This window comes from Mesocricetus auratus, unplaced genomic scaffold (assembly GCF_017639785.1).
Source record: "Mesocricetus auratus isolate SY011 unplaced genomic scaffold, BCM_Maur_2.0 Super-Scaffold_6730, whole genome shotgun sequence".
Taxonomy (NCBI): Eukaryota; Metazoa; Chordata; class Mammalia; order Rodentia; family Cricetidae; genus Mesocricetus; species Mesocricetus auratus.
In genome coordinates, this window is record NW_024429184.1 from 87,754,264 (window position 1) to 87,770,613 (window position 16,350).

General features: G+C 44.8%; 1 protein-coding gene across 1 annotated transcript in view; it reads left to right on the forward strand.

Annotated features, from left to right (window-relative positions):
- Afg3l2 (AFG3 like matrix AAA peptidase subunit 2) overlaps nt 1–15,933 on the forward strand; it is a 40,083-nt gene extending 24,150 nt beyond the window's left edge. Inside the window, exons 11-17 of the mRNA XM_040741671.1 lie at nt 483–590; nt 681–806; nt 6,984–7,094; nt 8,660–8,775; nt 9,579–9,779; nt 12,735–12,929; nt 15,175–15,933. Coding sequence (XP_040597605.1) covers nt 483–590; nt 681–806; nt 6,984–7,094; nt 8,660–8,775; nt 9,579–9,779; nt 12,735–12,929; nt 15,175–15,402 — 1,085 coding nt within the window. The 3' untranslated portion in view covers nt 15,403–15,933. The remainder of the gene's footprint in view (nt 1–482; nt 591–680; nt 807–6,983; nt 7,095–8,659; nt 8,776–9,578; nt 9,780–12,734; nt 12,930–15,174) is intronic.
- The last annotated feature ends 417 nt before the right edge of the window (nt 15,934–16,350 follow it).

Sequence of the window (16,350 nt, forward strand, 5' to 3'; positions counted from 1 at the left end):
CATATTGTGCCTCATTTATACATACAAGTGTGTTTCAGATAAAGTATTTCTAAAAATATGAATAAATATTGGCAAAAACTTTAATGTATAATTATTATAACTAAGAACAAGGTGACTGGTGAGAAAAATAATTAAGTTTTTGGCTTAAAAAGTATTAGATAAGGATCTGGAGAGATGGCTCAGCCGTTCAGAGTACTGACTGCTCTTCCAGAGAATTTCACATGACAGCTCACAATATTTTAATTACAGTCCAAGGGATCTGACGCTCTCTTCTGGTCTCTAGAGGCACTGCACACATGTGGTGCACAGGCATACATGCAGGCACACACCCGTACACATGAATTTTTTTAAAGTTCCAGATGATAAAAGAAAACAGTGGCTAATACAGATAGGGCTTTATGATGCCCATCTACTGCCAGCTAGTCTTGTTTTCTGTCCTGTTATTTAATTCTGACCCCACATTTTAATTGCTACCTTTTTAGGCTTCAACACAACCACCAATGTGGTCATCCTGGCAGGCACAAATCGACCAGACATCCTGGACCCAGCACTTTTGAGGCCAGGTCGCTTCGACAGGCAGATCTTTATTGGTGAGATGGCATTCATTGAGTTCAGTCTAGGTTTTATGGTAGAGATGTGTCTCACTGTGACCTTTTCTCCCTTAAAAATAATTTCTAAAGGACCCCCAGACATAAAAGGACGAGCCTCAATCTTCAAAGTTCACCTTCGGCCATTGAAACTAGACAGTGCCTTGGAAAAGGAGAAATTGGCTAGAAAACTGGCGTCCTTAACCCCAGGGTTTTCAGGTAAGTGGAAATTGCTGCTGGTTTTAAAGCAGTTTTCAATCGCCAGCAAGCACCAGGTGCTTGTAGTTCCTCTCACTTTTGGCCTTCGTCAGATGTTTTTACCTTTTAATTATGGGAAACTTTAGATATGCACATAATTAGAGGATACTTTACACTGAACCTTGAGCACTTTACCAGCCTTGGGAATGAGCAGGTAGCGATTAACATTCAGATGCTCTGCATTTGGCCCCACCCTCTGCCGTCATTGTGGGTTATGAGCAGCTCCTAGTAGCACATCACTGTATCCAAAAATCTTAGGATTTGATCCCGAGTATCTTAACAATTGCTGATAGAGACAGCATGCTGCAGTGCTCACCAGTACTAACTGTAAGTGAGGTGGGTTTTAGTGTATTTATTAAATAGCAGCCCAGTGATCTCTATAATTTAACTTTGAAACCTTGGATCACCTTGAGAAGAATATTCTTCCACCTCCAGGCCTGGACAACAGTAATCTACTTTCAGTCTTCATAGATTTTCCTATCTGGACATTTTATAATTGGATTATGCAACATGTTTTTCTGATTATTCACTATCTGGTATATGGGTATGCCATGTTTCACGTAATGGCATTTGAGTGGTTTCTACTTTGTGATTGTTATGAATAACTCTCATAACCTTCACCTACAGATTTTTGTGCGGATATATTCATTTCTCTTAGAATTGCCTATGTGATGAGTATGTATTTGGCTTTCTGAGAAACAACCAAGCTATTTTCTAAAGTGACTGCTTCGTATTTTGTTGTTGTTGTTAATGCTTTTGGTTTTTTTGAGACAGGGTTTCTTATAGCTCTGGAGGCTGTCCTTGAACTTGCTCTGTAGACCAGGCTGGCTTGGAATTCACAGAGATCCGCCTGCTTCTGCCTCCCCAGTGCTGGGACTAAAGGTGTGTGCCACCAACACCTGGCTCAGCTGCAGCATTTTAACTTCCCACCTTAGGCTGTGAATATGTATGCTAGTTTCTCTGTATCCTTGCCAGTGACTGCTGTTCTCTCTGGCTGTCTTTCTTTTGTCTCCTCCCACCTCTGGTTTCGAGACAAGATCTTGCTACAAAGCCCTGACTGACCTGATTTTGTGGTGGTCCCCTGCCTCAGGCCTCCCAGTGTTGGGATTACATGTGTGAGCCACCACAGTTAGTTCATCTGTCTTTTTATTGTAGTCATCCTAGAGGAAAAAATTGGCATCTCATTGAAGTTTTGGTTTGTTATTCAAAGCCACGAGGCACACATGGGGTGCATAGATACACATGCAGGCAAAACACCCACACACATAGAAATAAATAAGAATTTAGAATTACATTAAAATAAGTGAATAAATCTTAAAAAAAAATAAATCCACTATCAGAATAGCTACACCAGCTTGTTTTTGGTTTCAGTTTGCTTGATAGACTGACTTTGATCCTTTAATTCATTCTATTGGAGTCTTTGCCGGTGAAGTGTTTCTTGAAGACAGTGTAGTTGGATCTTTTTTTTTTATTCTAGTCAGCATGTGCATATCACTTTAAATTTAAGCCATTTATAGTTATTGTTATTATAAAATATTTACTAATTTTTTTCTGGTTGGTTGGATTATTTGTTATTTACTGTGTTTGGATGGAATTAATTCCTTCCTAGCTTTTTTTGTTCATCTCTTCTAATAATTATTTTTTCTGTGCTGTCATGATTGAGATGTTTGTCCTCTGTGAATATTATTTCTCTAAGTATCTTCTGTGGTGCGGGCTTGCTCATCATAAACTATATTACTTTGTGCTAATCTTGAAGTGTCTTTGGAGGAGGGGGTGAGAGGTTTCTCTGTGTCACAGCCCTGGCTGTCCTGGAGCTTGATTGGTAGACTGGCCTTTAACTCACAGAGATCCACTTTTGTAGCAAGTCTTTCTTTGTCCTGCCACCCAGCTCCCAAATCACAACACAAAGACTTATTATTAATTATGAAAATTTTGCTGATAATTTAGGCTTGTTTCTGGTTTTTTTTTTTTTTTTTTTTGGTTTTTACGAGACAGGGTTTCTCTGTATTGTTTGGGGGCTGTCAGACCAACCAGGCCTCGAACTCGCAGAGATCCGTCTGCCTGTGCCTCCCGAGTGCTGTGATTAAAGATGTGTGCCACCACCGCCCGGCATTTTAGGCTTGTTTAGAAACAACTAGCTCTCATAACTTAAATCAACCCATTTCTGTTAATCTATGGGCTGCCCCGAGGCTCGTTTACCTCATTTATGAGCTGTCCATTCTGTCTCTCTGCTTCCTCCATGATTCCTCACATCTCTGCCCAGGTAATCCTGTCTAGCTACTGGCTGTTTAGCTTTTATTAAACCAATCACAGTGACATATCTTTACACAGTTTAAAGAAATATAACACAACTTACTCGAGTGCTGGGGTGGGATTAAAGGCAGGTGCCACCACTGCCCAGCTGAAAAGTCATTTTGGTCATTTTTAAAATATGCCATTGTTTGAAGTAGCAGTCTTGGTTTGCAGTTACTTATTCATTTGTACTGTGCTTACTTGGATGTGTTTGCCTTGGTGGGTGAGTTAGCTTTTTTCCCTTAAAGCTTCTAGTAATTTCTTTGTGCTGCGTTTTGACAACTTGGTTCTGCTATGTTGTAAAGACATTCTTCTCTGGACATGTGCGTTTGGAGCTCTAAAAACTTTTACACAGGACGGTGGTGGCGCACGCCTTTAATCCCAGAACTCGGGGAGGCAGAGGCAGTCGGATCTCTGTGAGTTCGGGGCCATTCTGATCTACAGAGCAAGTGCCAAAATAGGCTCCAAAGTTACAGAGAAGCCCTGTCTCTGGAAAAACAAATAAATAAAAAAGCTTTTAACATTTGAATATCTACTTCTTTCTCGAGATTTGGAGATTTTTCTTTTAACTATATTCTGGAAGCCTTTAGTGTTTATCTCAGTTCTTTCTATTCTGTGGATTCTTAAATGGTTCTCTGATCCTAATCCTGAGTTCTTAGTTAAGTCTGTTGGGGATACTCTCTATTTTTATTTGACTCATTAAGTTTTTCCTTTCTAGAATTTGTTTGATGATTTCAAAACCTTAGTGTCCTTGTTGAGGTTTTCTTCCATGCTGTTGCTGACTTCTCATTCATTTCCCTGACTTTACCTCTGTGTTGCTGACTTCCTTCTCCAGGACCCAGATGGAACTCATTTGGTCATTTTTATTATTAAGTTTCTATGTTATCATCTGGCATTTTATCTCTTTCAGCATCTTTGAATGAATATTTGAGGAGGTAGACTCTTGTGAGGGAGTTGGATCGCTTGCTTCTTGGGTTTCTGTTTGCAGCTAGTCATATGTTCTCTTGGTCAGCATCTGTGGTTCTATTTGTGTGTCTTATTGAGCAGCCTTCTGTTGGGCTCAGTGTGTACTGCTACTGAGAAGAAAGAACAAACTTCTGTAGCAGTAGTAATTTCAAACCATGAAAGATAGGAAGACACATATCCAGTCCTTTAAAAACAGGAAATGGCAAAAGTAATGTAGGCTTTATCATGAAGGTAAAATTTGTTCAAGGGAATTGTATCACACTCTTTTAATCACAGCACTTGGGATGCAGAGGCAAGGGTATCTCTGGGGGGGGGGGTAGGAAGATTATCCTGGGCTACATATAGATAAATAGTAATTGTTTATTTTCGTGTGTGTGTTTGGGGGTATGCAGGCACGCGCACATGCTCCTGCCAACATGTGGTTGGTGCACAAAAGTTGTAGTTTGTTTCTGAGTCTTTAGAAACTGGAGCATGTTGGTTATGTCCCCTGGGTAGAGTCAGCTGCTTGGACATGTGGATTCTCTTAGGTGACTTTCACTGGTGTTGGGCGTGTCTTAAGGAAGTGATGCTGTGGATGAAAGTCTTCCGTGTCTTCCTTTGTTTGCATACCTGGAGCCTCCCCTGGCTGTGCTTATTAGCTTTGCAGTCTGCAGGCAGCACTGGTTCTGCCCTGCTGCTTGACGGACCCCTGGATTATGTCCACTGGGGTGCTCCAGGTCTAGCTGGAGGGCAGGGAAGGGATGTGTAAGGCACAAAACCCTTGTTCAGATTTTCAGTCTCCTATGTGCTCCTAGCCTGCTGGAGAGATAGAGCTGTGATGTCGGGTATTCATGAGAGGGGCAGGGGCAGAAAGCAATGGTTCCAGGGGTTAATCCGTCTGTGGACTGCAGGCTCAGAGCTGTGACTCCTGAGTTCCCATCCTCAGTAAGTGATGTCTTCTCCTGGCAGGAAGGGTGGCCCTGCCTTTTCTTGTGCACTCCTGCCCTCTTTATTTTTTATTTATTTATTTATTTTGCTTGTCAGTATCTGGCTTTCCTGTTCTCCACAGCTTCCTTCCAGAGACATTTCTCACCTTGGAACTGTAGCAGGTTAATTCAAGTCCTGACTAGTGATTGTTCTGTGTACTTAGACTTCTGGGGCAGCTTTTTTTTTTTTTTTTTTTTTTTCCGGAGACAGAGTTTCTCCGTATAGCCCTGGCTGTCCTGGAACTGGCCCTGTAGACCACGCTGGCCTTGAACTCACAGAGATCTTCCTTCCTCTACCTCCCAAGTGCTGGGATTAAAGGTGTATGCCACCACCACCTGGCTTAGTTCCTTTCGTGATGGTACCTGACAACTTGAAGTCATCTGCTACCTCACCAAAGCCTGCCACCAGGATGGATGCTTGTGAGGCCCGTGCTCGTTCTGCTTGGCCTAATGTCTCCCCATGTCACACTTCCATGCCCTGTGCTTCCCAGCCGTCCTGTCCTTGCTGTTGGGAAGTTCTGAAGCTTTGTTTCTATCTTTTCAGTGAATTCCATTCTTTCTTACCCTGATTCTTGTCCTTCAGTGGTTCACACAGAGGCAGTTTCTTGTGGGTCATTTTACCCAGACGTACTATCCTGTTTAGAACTTAGCATATGTTGTAGCTTACTTGTGTTAACACACCCTTAAGCAGAAAAATGCACAAAATCCATTACGTACCAAACATTTGACAAGCTTTACATTATTAAATTTAGTTTGTTAGTCAAACATCTAGACTTTATAACACATGTTTATATGTTTTATAAGCAAGTTGTCTAACATGCCCATAAGTCGTTTTCCAAGCAAAGATGGTGAAACTAAGAAAATTAATGTACATTTTTAAAAATACTGTCATTGGAGTCCTACAACCAAACATTAGGTGGAGCTCAGGGAATCCTGTGGAAGAGGGGGAGGAGGGATCCTAAGAGTCAAAGGAGTCAAGGACATCATAAGAAAATCCACAAAATCGGCTAACCTGGGCTCTTAGGGACTCACAGAGACTGATCTGACAGCCAGGGAGCCTGCACAGGTCTCTGTTCCTCATACTGGGTTATCTTGTCCAGCTTTAATATGAGAGGAGGTGCCAAGTCTTACTGCACTTTGGCATGCCATGTTTGGTTGATAGCCATGGGAGGCCTGCCCTTCTCTGAAAAGAAATAGAGGAGTGGATGGGGAGAGGGGAGGGAGGGGAACTCTGGTCAGGATGGGAGAAGAGTAAAGTTTTACAATTTTTTTTTAAAAATACTGTCATTGGCCGGGCGGTGGTGGCACACGCCTTTAATCCCAGCACTCGGGAGGCAGAGGCAGGCGGATCTCTGTGAGTTCGAGGCCAGGCCGGACCGACAGCCTCGAAAACAATACAGAGAAACCCTGTCTCGTAAAAACCAAAAAAAAAAAAAAAAAATACTGTCATTGAACTCAATAGTTAAGAGAACTGACTCAGGTTCAATTCCCAGCACCTGCACAGCTAACAACAACCTGTAACTCCAGTTCCAGGTGATCTAGCTTCCTCTTTTGATCTCTGTTGGCACTGCGTACACATGGTACACAGACATACATGTAGACAACACACTCATATACATAAATAAAATAAACAATTTAAAATGTTGTTGTAGTTTGCCGTCACCTGAACCATATTGTCTATTAAGGTGACTCATCATCTGCGGTTACCTGTTTGCTACTAAGTCTCAGCTCACATGGCCAAGACTGTGTGGGCTTGTACTTTATACTAGAATAGCTTAGGATGCTGCAAACACCTTGAATTGTGTTTCAATTAAATGCCTTCTCAGTCTCCTGATAGGTAAGGTCCATGTGGGTTCGGTCCTCCCCTACTATATGACTGGTCAGTTTGAGCATGATTTTGTATGTTCATTTGTAGGAGCTGATGTTGCCAATGTCTGCAATGAAGCTGCTTTGATTGCTGCAAGACATCTTTCAGATGCCATTAATGAGAAGCACTTTGAACAAGCAATTGAGCGAGTGATTGGAGGTGAGGCAGCTGAGTATAACTCAGGTCAAAAGGCTGGTGGTAGTCCGTGTGTTAGCTGGGATGTGGCTGCAGCTCCAGTGGGAGGTGAAGGAGGAGGGTCTCAGTTGTGAGCCCACTCTACGGTCAATGGTGAGGCCATGTCTCTAGTTTAAAAGTGCGTCAGAGAAAATGTCAGCCCTTGACTTCTGTTTTTTCAAGATCTACAAAGAAAGAGTATTCATGTAGCGGTGGGATTGCCATGCCCTCTCCAGGCTTACCTTGTGCTTTCCTGTGTCTGAACCCTCTCCTCTCTGAGGTACAAAGGAGCTTGCCTATTGACAGTGCTGCCTCCATGAACCAAAGCCTCCTCTCATGCTTTGTAGTAGTGGCGTACTGAGAAAGGGAGAAATGCTGTGATGAACTGTGGGGAGATGGTTTGTATTTTCGGATAAGCAAGAAGGTTAGGGGTTGTAGCTTAATGGTGGAGTACCTGCTTAGCATACACAGCTCCAGGGGCCATCTTCAGCACCACAAAAAAGAAACAGAAAAAGGAAGAGATGCTGTGGAACAATGGGTGTACTAACTCATTCTTAGTAACTGTTGACCCTCATAGCTTTGTGGGATTCATTTATCTCAGTTATATCATTGAGAGCATAGCGCCCCTCCCCCAGATAAATTACCTTGAACAAAGCAGAACACTTGAAAGATGGTGTGATGGTTTGCCTACCACAGAATATGCGCCATCAGGGTTTACAATTATAGGTCATGATACAAAATGAGGCTTGAAGCCAACCTCTCTGCAAGCTGGGAAAAAGCTGAAATTACAGAGCTTTGAGCACTGTAGTTGGCATGGAACTCTTTTTTTTTTTTTTTTGAGACAGGGTTTCTCTGTGTCTGGCTTTGGCTGCCCTGGAACTGACTTTGTAGATCAGGCTCACCCTGAACTCTCAGAGATCCACCTGCCTCTGGCTCCTGAGTGCTGGGATTAAAGGCTTGCACCACTATCTCCTGGAGGCATTGAACTCTTTAACACAGGGTCTTTTGGATTGTGTGTCTGGGAGCCACCTTCCCAGAGTGTTTCTTGACAAATTCTTTAATCCCTTAAATTGTCTGGCCTGTGCCAGCTTGCAGCTCTGAGTAGGAAGTTCAGGTTTTGACTAGGGTGATACTTTCCTGTCATCTGCCTCCCACTGGCAACAGGCAAGCATCCTTGTTGTCCCAGGACATGATGGTTCTGAATAACAGAACCAAACAGAGGACCCTCCAGACTTCTTTACGAGGTTCGTGTTTCACATGACCTAAATGCTGAATTGCATTTACATTTCTGTTGATTTTCCCCCAAAAAAAGTATGTGGTTTAAAACAGTGGGAGGTTAGGGTAAAAGCAAGCCTGGGACAGAGATGAGAAATACACATATTTATTGTAGTTGGATATATTTCAGACTTGGCCCTTTATTTGGATTTTGGTTAGGAAGTTTAGGCAGGTTAGTTGTTAAATTACATCTTGGGTAATGAGGTAGCATTGTATCACTATTTTTTAATGTCATTGTCACTAAGACAGTGGTTTGGGGTTTTTGTTGTTATTAGGCTTGGAGAAAAAAACACAAGTTCTACAGCCTGAGGAGAAGAAGACAGTAGCTTACCATGAAGCAGGCCATGCGGTCGCCGGCTGGTATCTGGAGCATGCAGACCCACTCTTAAAGGTGCCAAAGAGTGTATTGCAACAGGCAGGCCAGCTTAGTGTGTGTGCAGTAACTGAGAAGGAGTTACAGTCACCCAAGAGATAGCAGATCCAATGGACCTTTGGAGGGACGTAGCAGAAACTAGTGATGGCTGAAGGAAATGTTTACATACACCCTCCCGCAGCACAGATCTTGACAGAGAACTGGAGATTGAACCTAGGACCTCATACATGAGCTGAGCCATACCCTGGCCCCTTTATTTTATTTCATTTTATTTTATTTTTTGGTTTTTACGAGACAGGCTTTCTCTGTATTGTTTTGGAGGCTATCTGTCCAGCCCGGCCTCGAACTCACAGAGATCCTCCTGCCTCTGCCTCCTGAGTGCTGGGATTAAAGGCGTGCGCCACCACCACTCGGCTTATTTTATTTTTTAAGTATACGTGATGTATATGTGTTCAGGTGTGGGCACACATACACCTGCTCACATATGTGACAGTCCTCTGCAGAACCCAGTGCCTTACACATGATGGGCAAACATCTCTCTGAGGCACAAGTGGCTATGCCAGAGTTGAGTCAGCTCTGTGGTCTGCCAGAGGAGAGCACAGCCAGCAGTCCTCAGGACTCCTTTATGTAAGGGCAGAGACGCTTTCAGGAGCTTGAGGTGAGGGGTTTCCCTCCTGGTCCCTGCTAGATCTCGTGGCAACTGGGTCTGGTATGCAGCCCAGCAAGGCACTTCCTTTCATCAGCAAGTTTCCTTGTACACAGTCCCTGATCAGGACTGCATTGGGAGTGGGACCTTTACCACCGTGCTTCCTGCTCTCCAGGTGTCCATCATCCCTCGTGGTAAGGGGCTGGGCTATGCTCAGTACTTGCCAAAGGAGCAGTATCTGTACACAAAGGAGCAGCTGCTGGACAGGATGTGCATGACCCTGGGTGGCCGAGTCTCTGAAGAGATCTTCTTTGGAAGAATCACAACCGGTGCCCAGGATGACTTGAGGAAGGTTACCCAGAGTGCCTATGCCCAGGTGAGTCTGTGGACTGGGCTTCCGCCTCCTTTTCTATTAGCCTAGAAAATCAGCCTTTGTGAATGACTGAGATGACACAGATGTCTCACTGGGTTAGATTTTGCAGGAAGGATTTTTTCTTCCATCCACTATAGAGACTGGAGAGAAGACTCAGTTGTTAAGAGTGCATACTGTTCTTGCACAGGACCCAAGTTCTCTTCCCAGAACTCACGCTGGACAGTTTACAACTTCCTGTAACTCTAAATCTGACACCTCTGACTCCTAAGGCACCTAGACTCATGTACAGACACACACAAGGACACCCACATACAGATAATTTAAAATACTAAAAAACCAAAGCCTTTTAAAAATCCACTTTAAAAACTTGCTGGGAGCTAGTGGCACCCTTTAATTCCAGCACTCAGGAGGCAGAGGCAAACAGATCTCTTGAGTTTAAGGCCAGCCTGGTCTATAGAGCGAGTTCTATTACAGCCAAGACTATACAGAGAAACCCTATCTCAAAAAAAAAAAAAAAACAAAAGATAAACAAAAAATAAATAAATAAGAACTTATAGAATAAAAAGTGTATTGCAGTTTTTAGAGTTTTTCTCCTGTATGTAATGCTTATAGGTAGAGTTTAAAGTTTAATTTTCAAAGTTTTTATTTTTTAAGAAGGGGTCTCTTGTAACTCAGGCTAGTCTCAGGTATCCTTCCAAGTCTTGGGATTTCAGTATGTGCCATAATACCCAGCTGTAAAGGTTAATTTTCTTTTCTTTTTTTTCTTTTTCTTTTCCGAGACAGCGTTTCCCTGTGTAGCTTTGGAGTCTGTCCTGGAACTCACAGAGATCTGCCTGCCTCTGCCTCCCAAGTGCTGTGACTGAAGGCGTGCACCACCACCGCCTGACTAATTTTAATTTTTAAAATTGATTTATTTTGTTATTTGGTCTATATGAATGTTTTGAGTACATGTATATGTGTGTGCCTCGTGCCCTTGGAGGCCAGAAGAGTGCACAGGCTTCCTAGAACTGGAGTTTCAGATGATTGTGAGCTGCTGTGTGGATGCTGGGAACCAAACCTGGGTGTTCTGGAAACCCTGAAGTTTAATTTTAAGCTCCATGTCCCCACAGCAGTTTGACAACTGAACTCAGGATCTTCGCACACCTGTCTCTGACCACGCCCCTAGCAGCAGCCCTCTCCTGACCTGTAACCAGTTCTGTGTTTTGTTCAGCTTTTACTGCTGGTTTCCGAAGCCCCAGCAGGAGGATCTGTTCTCTGAGCCGCCATGAACCACCAGTGTGGGAACTGCTGTCCATTGAGGCGGTTCCTTGTTCATGTCCTGCTTTGAAAGCCATAGTTCCTAACTAGTTATTTCTGGTGTTACATTTTTTCCTTACAGCATTATTGCTTACTATTTGCTCTTGTTTCTAGTTTAGTTCTTTTTGTTTGTTTAATCTTTTTAAAAAGTGTTTTTTCTGTCCTCTATCACCCGGGAGTCCTTCTGTGTCTGGCTCATGGAGTCTTTTTTTCCGCTTCCGTCTGCTTGCTTTGTTTCTGTGGGTCACAGTTTCCTCTGTGATGCAGACCTGTGTTTCCACCCTGCTTTTCTTCTCCAGAGACATTATTCTGCATTGTCTTTTCTCGCAGCAACTTCACAAGGCGTCCGTTTCTTTCCATGTTTATCTTTCTGGTCTCAGAAAGGCTGGGATGCAGTGGCGTGAGGAAACCTGAGCTTTTCCGCTCCCTTGTCTCTGTTGCTGCTTCCCACATTTATCTGAGACACTCCCTCAGGATTCTTTTATTGTTATTTTATGTGTATGGGTGTTATTCCTGCATGTGTGTCTGTGCACCATGTACATGCCTGGTACATGCAGAGGTCAGAAGCCGCCTCAGATCCCTAGGAACTGAGTTACAGATGGTAGAGAGCCTCCATGTGGGTTCTGGGAACCGAGCCCGGGTCCTCTGGAGGAGCATACAGTGCTCTTATCCACTGAGCACCTCTCCAGCCCTGGTCCTTCTCTTCAACTCACTTTGGATTTTACTTCTGAAGGCTTCTCACTCAAGCAGTGCTATCTAGTTTGGGAGCCTCACAAGAGTCACAGTACATCTGTCACTTCACGTTGTCCCATGGCTCCATGGACACAGTTTGTGGAAAAAATGCAGATGTCATCATGTGTTACGTGATCTCCGGTTTAGACTGTCTTCCACAGGAGAACCTGTTGGCAGTTTGATCTTACCAAGAGCTTTTTGGTCTTTTAAGATAAGGTTTCTCAGCTGGGCGTTGGTGGCGCACGCCTTTAATCCCAGCACTTGGGAGGCAGAGGCAGGCGGATCTCTGTGAGTTCGAGGCCAGCCTGGTCTACAAGAGCTAGTTCCAGGACAGCCTCCAAAGCCACAGAGAAACCCTGTCTCGAAAAACCAAAAAAAAAAAAAAAAAAAAAAAAAGATAAGGTTTCTCCTTGTTGCTCTGACCGTCCTGGGACTTGCTCTGTAGACCAGGCTGGCCTGGAATTCACAGAGATTCGCCTACCTCTGCCTCCTGAGTGCTGGGATTAAAGGTGTGAGCCACCACCACCCAGCAGTATCAAGTGCTTCTTGCTTCTCACACCCTCCACAAGTGGGGTAGCCTGCAGTCTTCAGAGCTGCTGTAGTTTGCCCACTGTTTGTCCGCTCATTTTGTCCTGATTGTGCTCCCATATAAGTTTTAATCATACTGCTACTTTGGGCCACCATCTACAGAGTATCTTTGTTCACTCCGACAGCCCCTGGCTGCTGTAAGTCTTACCAGTTGGTGGTGGCACACCTTTAATTCCAGCACTTGGGAGGCAGAGGCAGGTTGGTCTATGTGAGTTTGAGACCAGCCTGGTCTATAAAGTGAGTTCCAGGACAGCCTCCAAAGATACACAGAGAAACTCTATCTTAGGGGAAAATAAGGTAAAGGTTCTCTTATCTAACCTTATAGTCATGGGTCTTTTCCAGATTGTTCAGTTCGGCATGAATGAGAAGGTGGGGCAGATCTCGTTTGACCTCCCACGCCAGGGGGACATGGTACTAGAGAAGCCTTACAGTGAAGCCACTGCGAGGATGATAGATGATGAAGTGAGAATACTCATTAACGATGCCTATAAAAGAACTGTGGCTCTTCTCACAGAGAAGAAGGCTGACGTGGAGAAGGTAGGTGCCAGCATGTGGATGATTCTCCACAGAAGTGTGTGGGTTGTATGCGCGTGAGCACGTGCTCACAAGTGAATCATGCACACGAATGTCAATCAAATTATAACTCTGTGGAGTTGGTTCTCTCCTTCCACCTCTATGTGGGTTCCAGGGGTTAAATTTAGATCATCAGGCTTGCTCAGCAAGTGCCTTTACTTGCTCAGCCTTCTTGCCAGCCTCATTGGTTTTTTGAGACAGGATTTTGCTGTGTGACCCCGGCTGGTCTGGAACTCATGTAGAGCAGGCTGGTACCAGTCTTGCTGTGACTCTCCTGCCTCTGTCTCCTGAGTCCTGCAATTGCAGGAATGAGTCACCATGTCTGGCTTTCTGCAGATGATTTAGTTGGTGTCTAGACTCAGGCATCCCTTTCTCCCGACTACCTCCTGTGTTCTTTCCTCTGGTGCTGAGTGTCTTCCCTGTGCCTGGTGAACAGAAGCAGCAATGTTCTGGTTTGTATGTTAGGTGAGGAAAGTCTGTGAACAAGCAAAGGAAAACGTTACGGCCAGCCTCATTCCACGCGAGATTTGCCAGAATCCCCATGAAAGGAGTCGTTGAAATAAGGGGAAGCTGCCAGAATCGGTCTTACTAGCTCTGTGCTGGCAGAGAGGTTGCAGACATCATGGGGGAGGGGGAGAGATGGAGAGGGCACCCTCTCTTACCCATGCCCAGACTGCTTGTACTCAGTGTGTTCAAAGAAATGTTTGGTGGAAGGAACTGAGCTGAGCAGGGTAAGGATCCTGTCACACACAAGTTCTTTCTGACCCAGCAGAGAAAAGGAAGCGATGAGGATTGTTGAGCCAGTCAGGGGACCAGGCTACTGAGAGGAGAGGGCTTGAGGCCTTTGCTCAGGGACTCAGTTTGCACCCTGTGGAGTGAGGACTTGGACAGGTTGTTCAGGGCCCTTCTTCAGGATCAGGGGAACTAGGTAACACAGCACCAGCTAAGTCTGCAACCTCCTGAGGTTCCTGGTGTCATGTCACCACTTACAGTAAAGAAACAATGTAGAGAGGTCAACGTTAAAGGTTGTGAGTGACAGCCTTTGCAAGTCACCTCTCCACTCGGCTGTGTCCTTGATAGCTGTGGGTAGTTACCAGGCACTTGGGATGTGACCAGTGCTGTGTGGGTGACAGTGGCCGGTCTGTAGGAGCAGATGTCCCTGGTAAGAGTTAAGTTTTCAATGCTTCCCCCTGACTGCACTGCGCACTTGCATCAGAGGTGACCTTAGAGGGATTCCTGAAGCCTTCGTTACTCCTGAGTCCATTCAGGAGTGAGTGAATGAGTCCAGTGAGAAGTGCACTCAGCCAGTTTTGCATGTTTCAGATGAGGAACAGCCCCCAGGTGACAGCCTGCTAACAGCCCGTGTCCACTCTCCCTCCTAACAGCCCGTATCCACTCTCCATCCTAACAGCCTGTGTCCACTCTTCCCTCCTAACAGCCCGTGTCCACTCTTCCCTCCTAACAGCCCGTGTCCACTCTTCCATCCTAACAGCCCGTGTCCACTCTTCCCTCCTAACAGCCCGTATCCACTCTCCCTCCTAACAGCAGCCGTGGCCTGCGCTGCACATTTGTGCTGCTCTTACTTTCAGAGAAGTGTGCACATTCCTTTATTACAGTGACATCATTCTTAATTGTGTAGCTGTACACAAATGTGTTTGCCTATGACAGACATTTGTGATGTCCGTATATTGCACACCGTACTCTAAAAAAATATCTTATTTGTGAGATGTGTTCAGTTGTCTTAGGGTTTTTTTTTTTTTTTTTTTTTTTTTTTTGGTTTTTCAAGACAGGGTTTCTCTGTATAGATTTGGCTGTCCTAAGAACTAGCTCTGTAGATCAGGCTGGCCTTGAACTCAGAGATCCGACTGCTTCTGCCTCCCAAGTGCTGGGATTAAAGGTGTGTACCACTGACTGGCTTATGTTTTACTTTTTAATATTAAAGTATTTTAACGAGTGTTTGCATGAATGTACATGTGTGTACAATGTGTGTGTCTGGTGTTCTTAAAGACCAGAGAGGGAATTAGATCCCTTGGAACAAGAGTGACAAGAACCAAACCTATGTCCTCAGCAGGAGCAGCAAGTGCTCTGAATGAGAGTTAATCTTCCAAGCCCTTAGGTTTTCACTAGAATGAAGTAAGCTATAAGTAAAAGTTTTAACTTTGAGTGAATTTTGCTAAGTAACTTTCAATGGAAATTGCTTGTCTTTCAGGTTGCTCTATTACTGTTAGAAAAGGAAGTATTAGATAAGAATGATATGGTTGAACTTCTGGGCCCCAGACCATTTGCTGAAAAATCCACGTATGAAGAATTTGTAGAAGGCACTGGCAGCTTGGATGAGGACACTTCACTTCCTGAGGGCCTGCAGGATTGGAACAAGGAGCGGGAGAAGAAGGAGAAAGAGAAAGATGAGCCCCTGAACGAGAAGGTGGTCAGCTAGGCCCAGGGCCGGAAGCTGCTTTACCTTGTCCTCCCTGGGCTTCAGTGTGCAGTTCCAGCAGCAGCCTCCTTCAGAACAACGGCCCTGGTGCAAAGCCGGCTGCTGACTCAGCCAGCTGAGCGGAGGGCCTCCACCGAGGCTGCAGGAGTGCCAGCAACCGCCCTGGACTCTGAGGGGACTCTCCTGCCTTCAGCCTTGGCCTGAGGAACAGTGGAGCAGGGGCGAGAGCACCACCTGCCAAGACTGTCCTGTGGGCTCTATTACATGTAGAAGAATGTTTCCCCGTTACCCACTCTCCATCCCTCTCCTTTGATCTCTCTACAAGAGTGCTGTGTGAAATTCAGTTGGAGTCGCAATAATATTTTGATTCAAGCAAATATTTTAAAATTTGAATTCAGATCACTTACTGCTGTTTTAATGGAATGGTTTTCTATAGAGAACTGTAACATATTTAAAAAACATGAATGTATTGTGTAAATATGGATTCTTTACATCAGAAATAAAGGTGGACATTGTACTTTTTTTCCTGAACATGTGAAGGGTCACCATGCTGTGCTTATGTTTAGAAAACAGTGTCAAGAAATTAAGTGATCTTCGTTTTTGAAGGTCAGCTCTCACAACAAGCTGCAGCCTTCCAGATCCATGTAATGGACTGGTGCTGTTGGATCTGAGAGTCAGTCCCTGGGAGCACTGCGATGCCTATGTCAGCTAGGTTTTCCCTGAGCTGGTCCCTGTGCCGTCTGGGCTCGGCTGCCCTTAACCTGGAGCTCAGAGCGGCAAGTTCTTAGCTTCCCTGTAGGACCTAAGTTTTCAAGCAGGTAAAGTGGCGACCTTTAGCCCTACAGCTGCTATGCCTGCAGCAAGCCGAGTGCCAGGGTTTCTCCTGCCCTCCCTGGCTCACAAGAACAATAGAGGCGCCACTGTCCTGGCAAGCCTGTGAGACCCAGG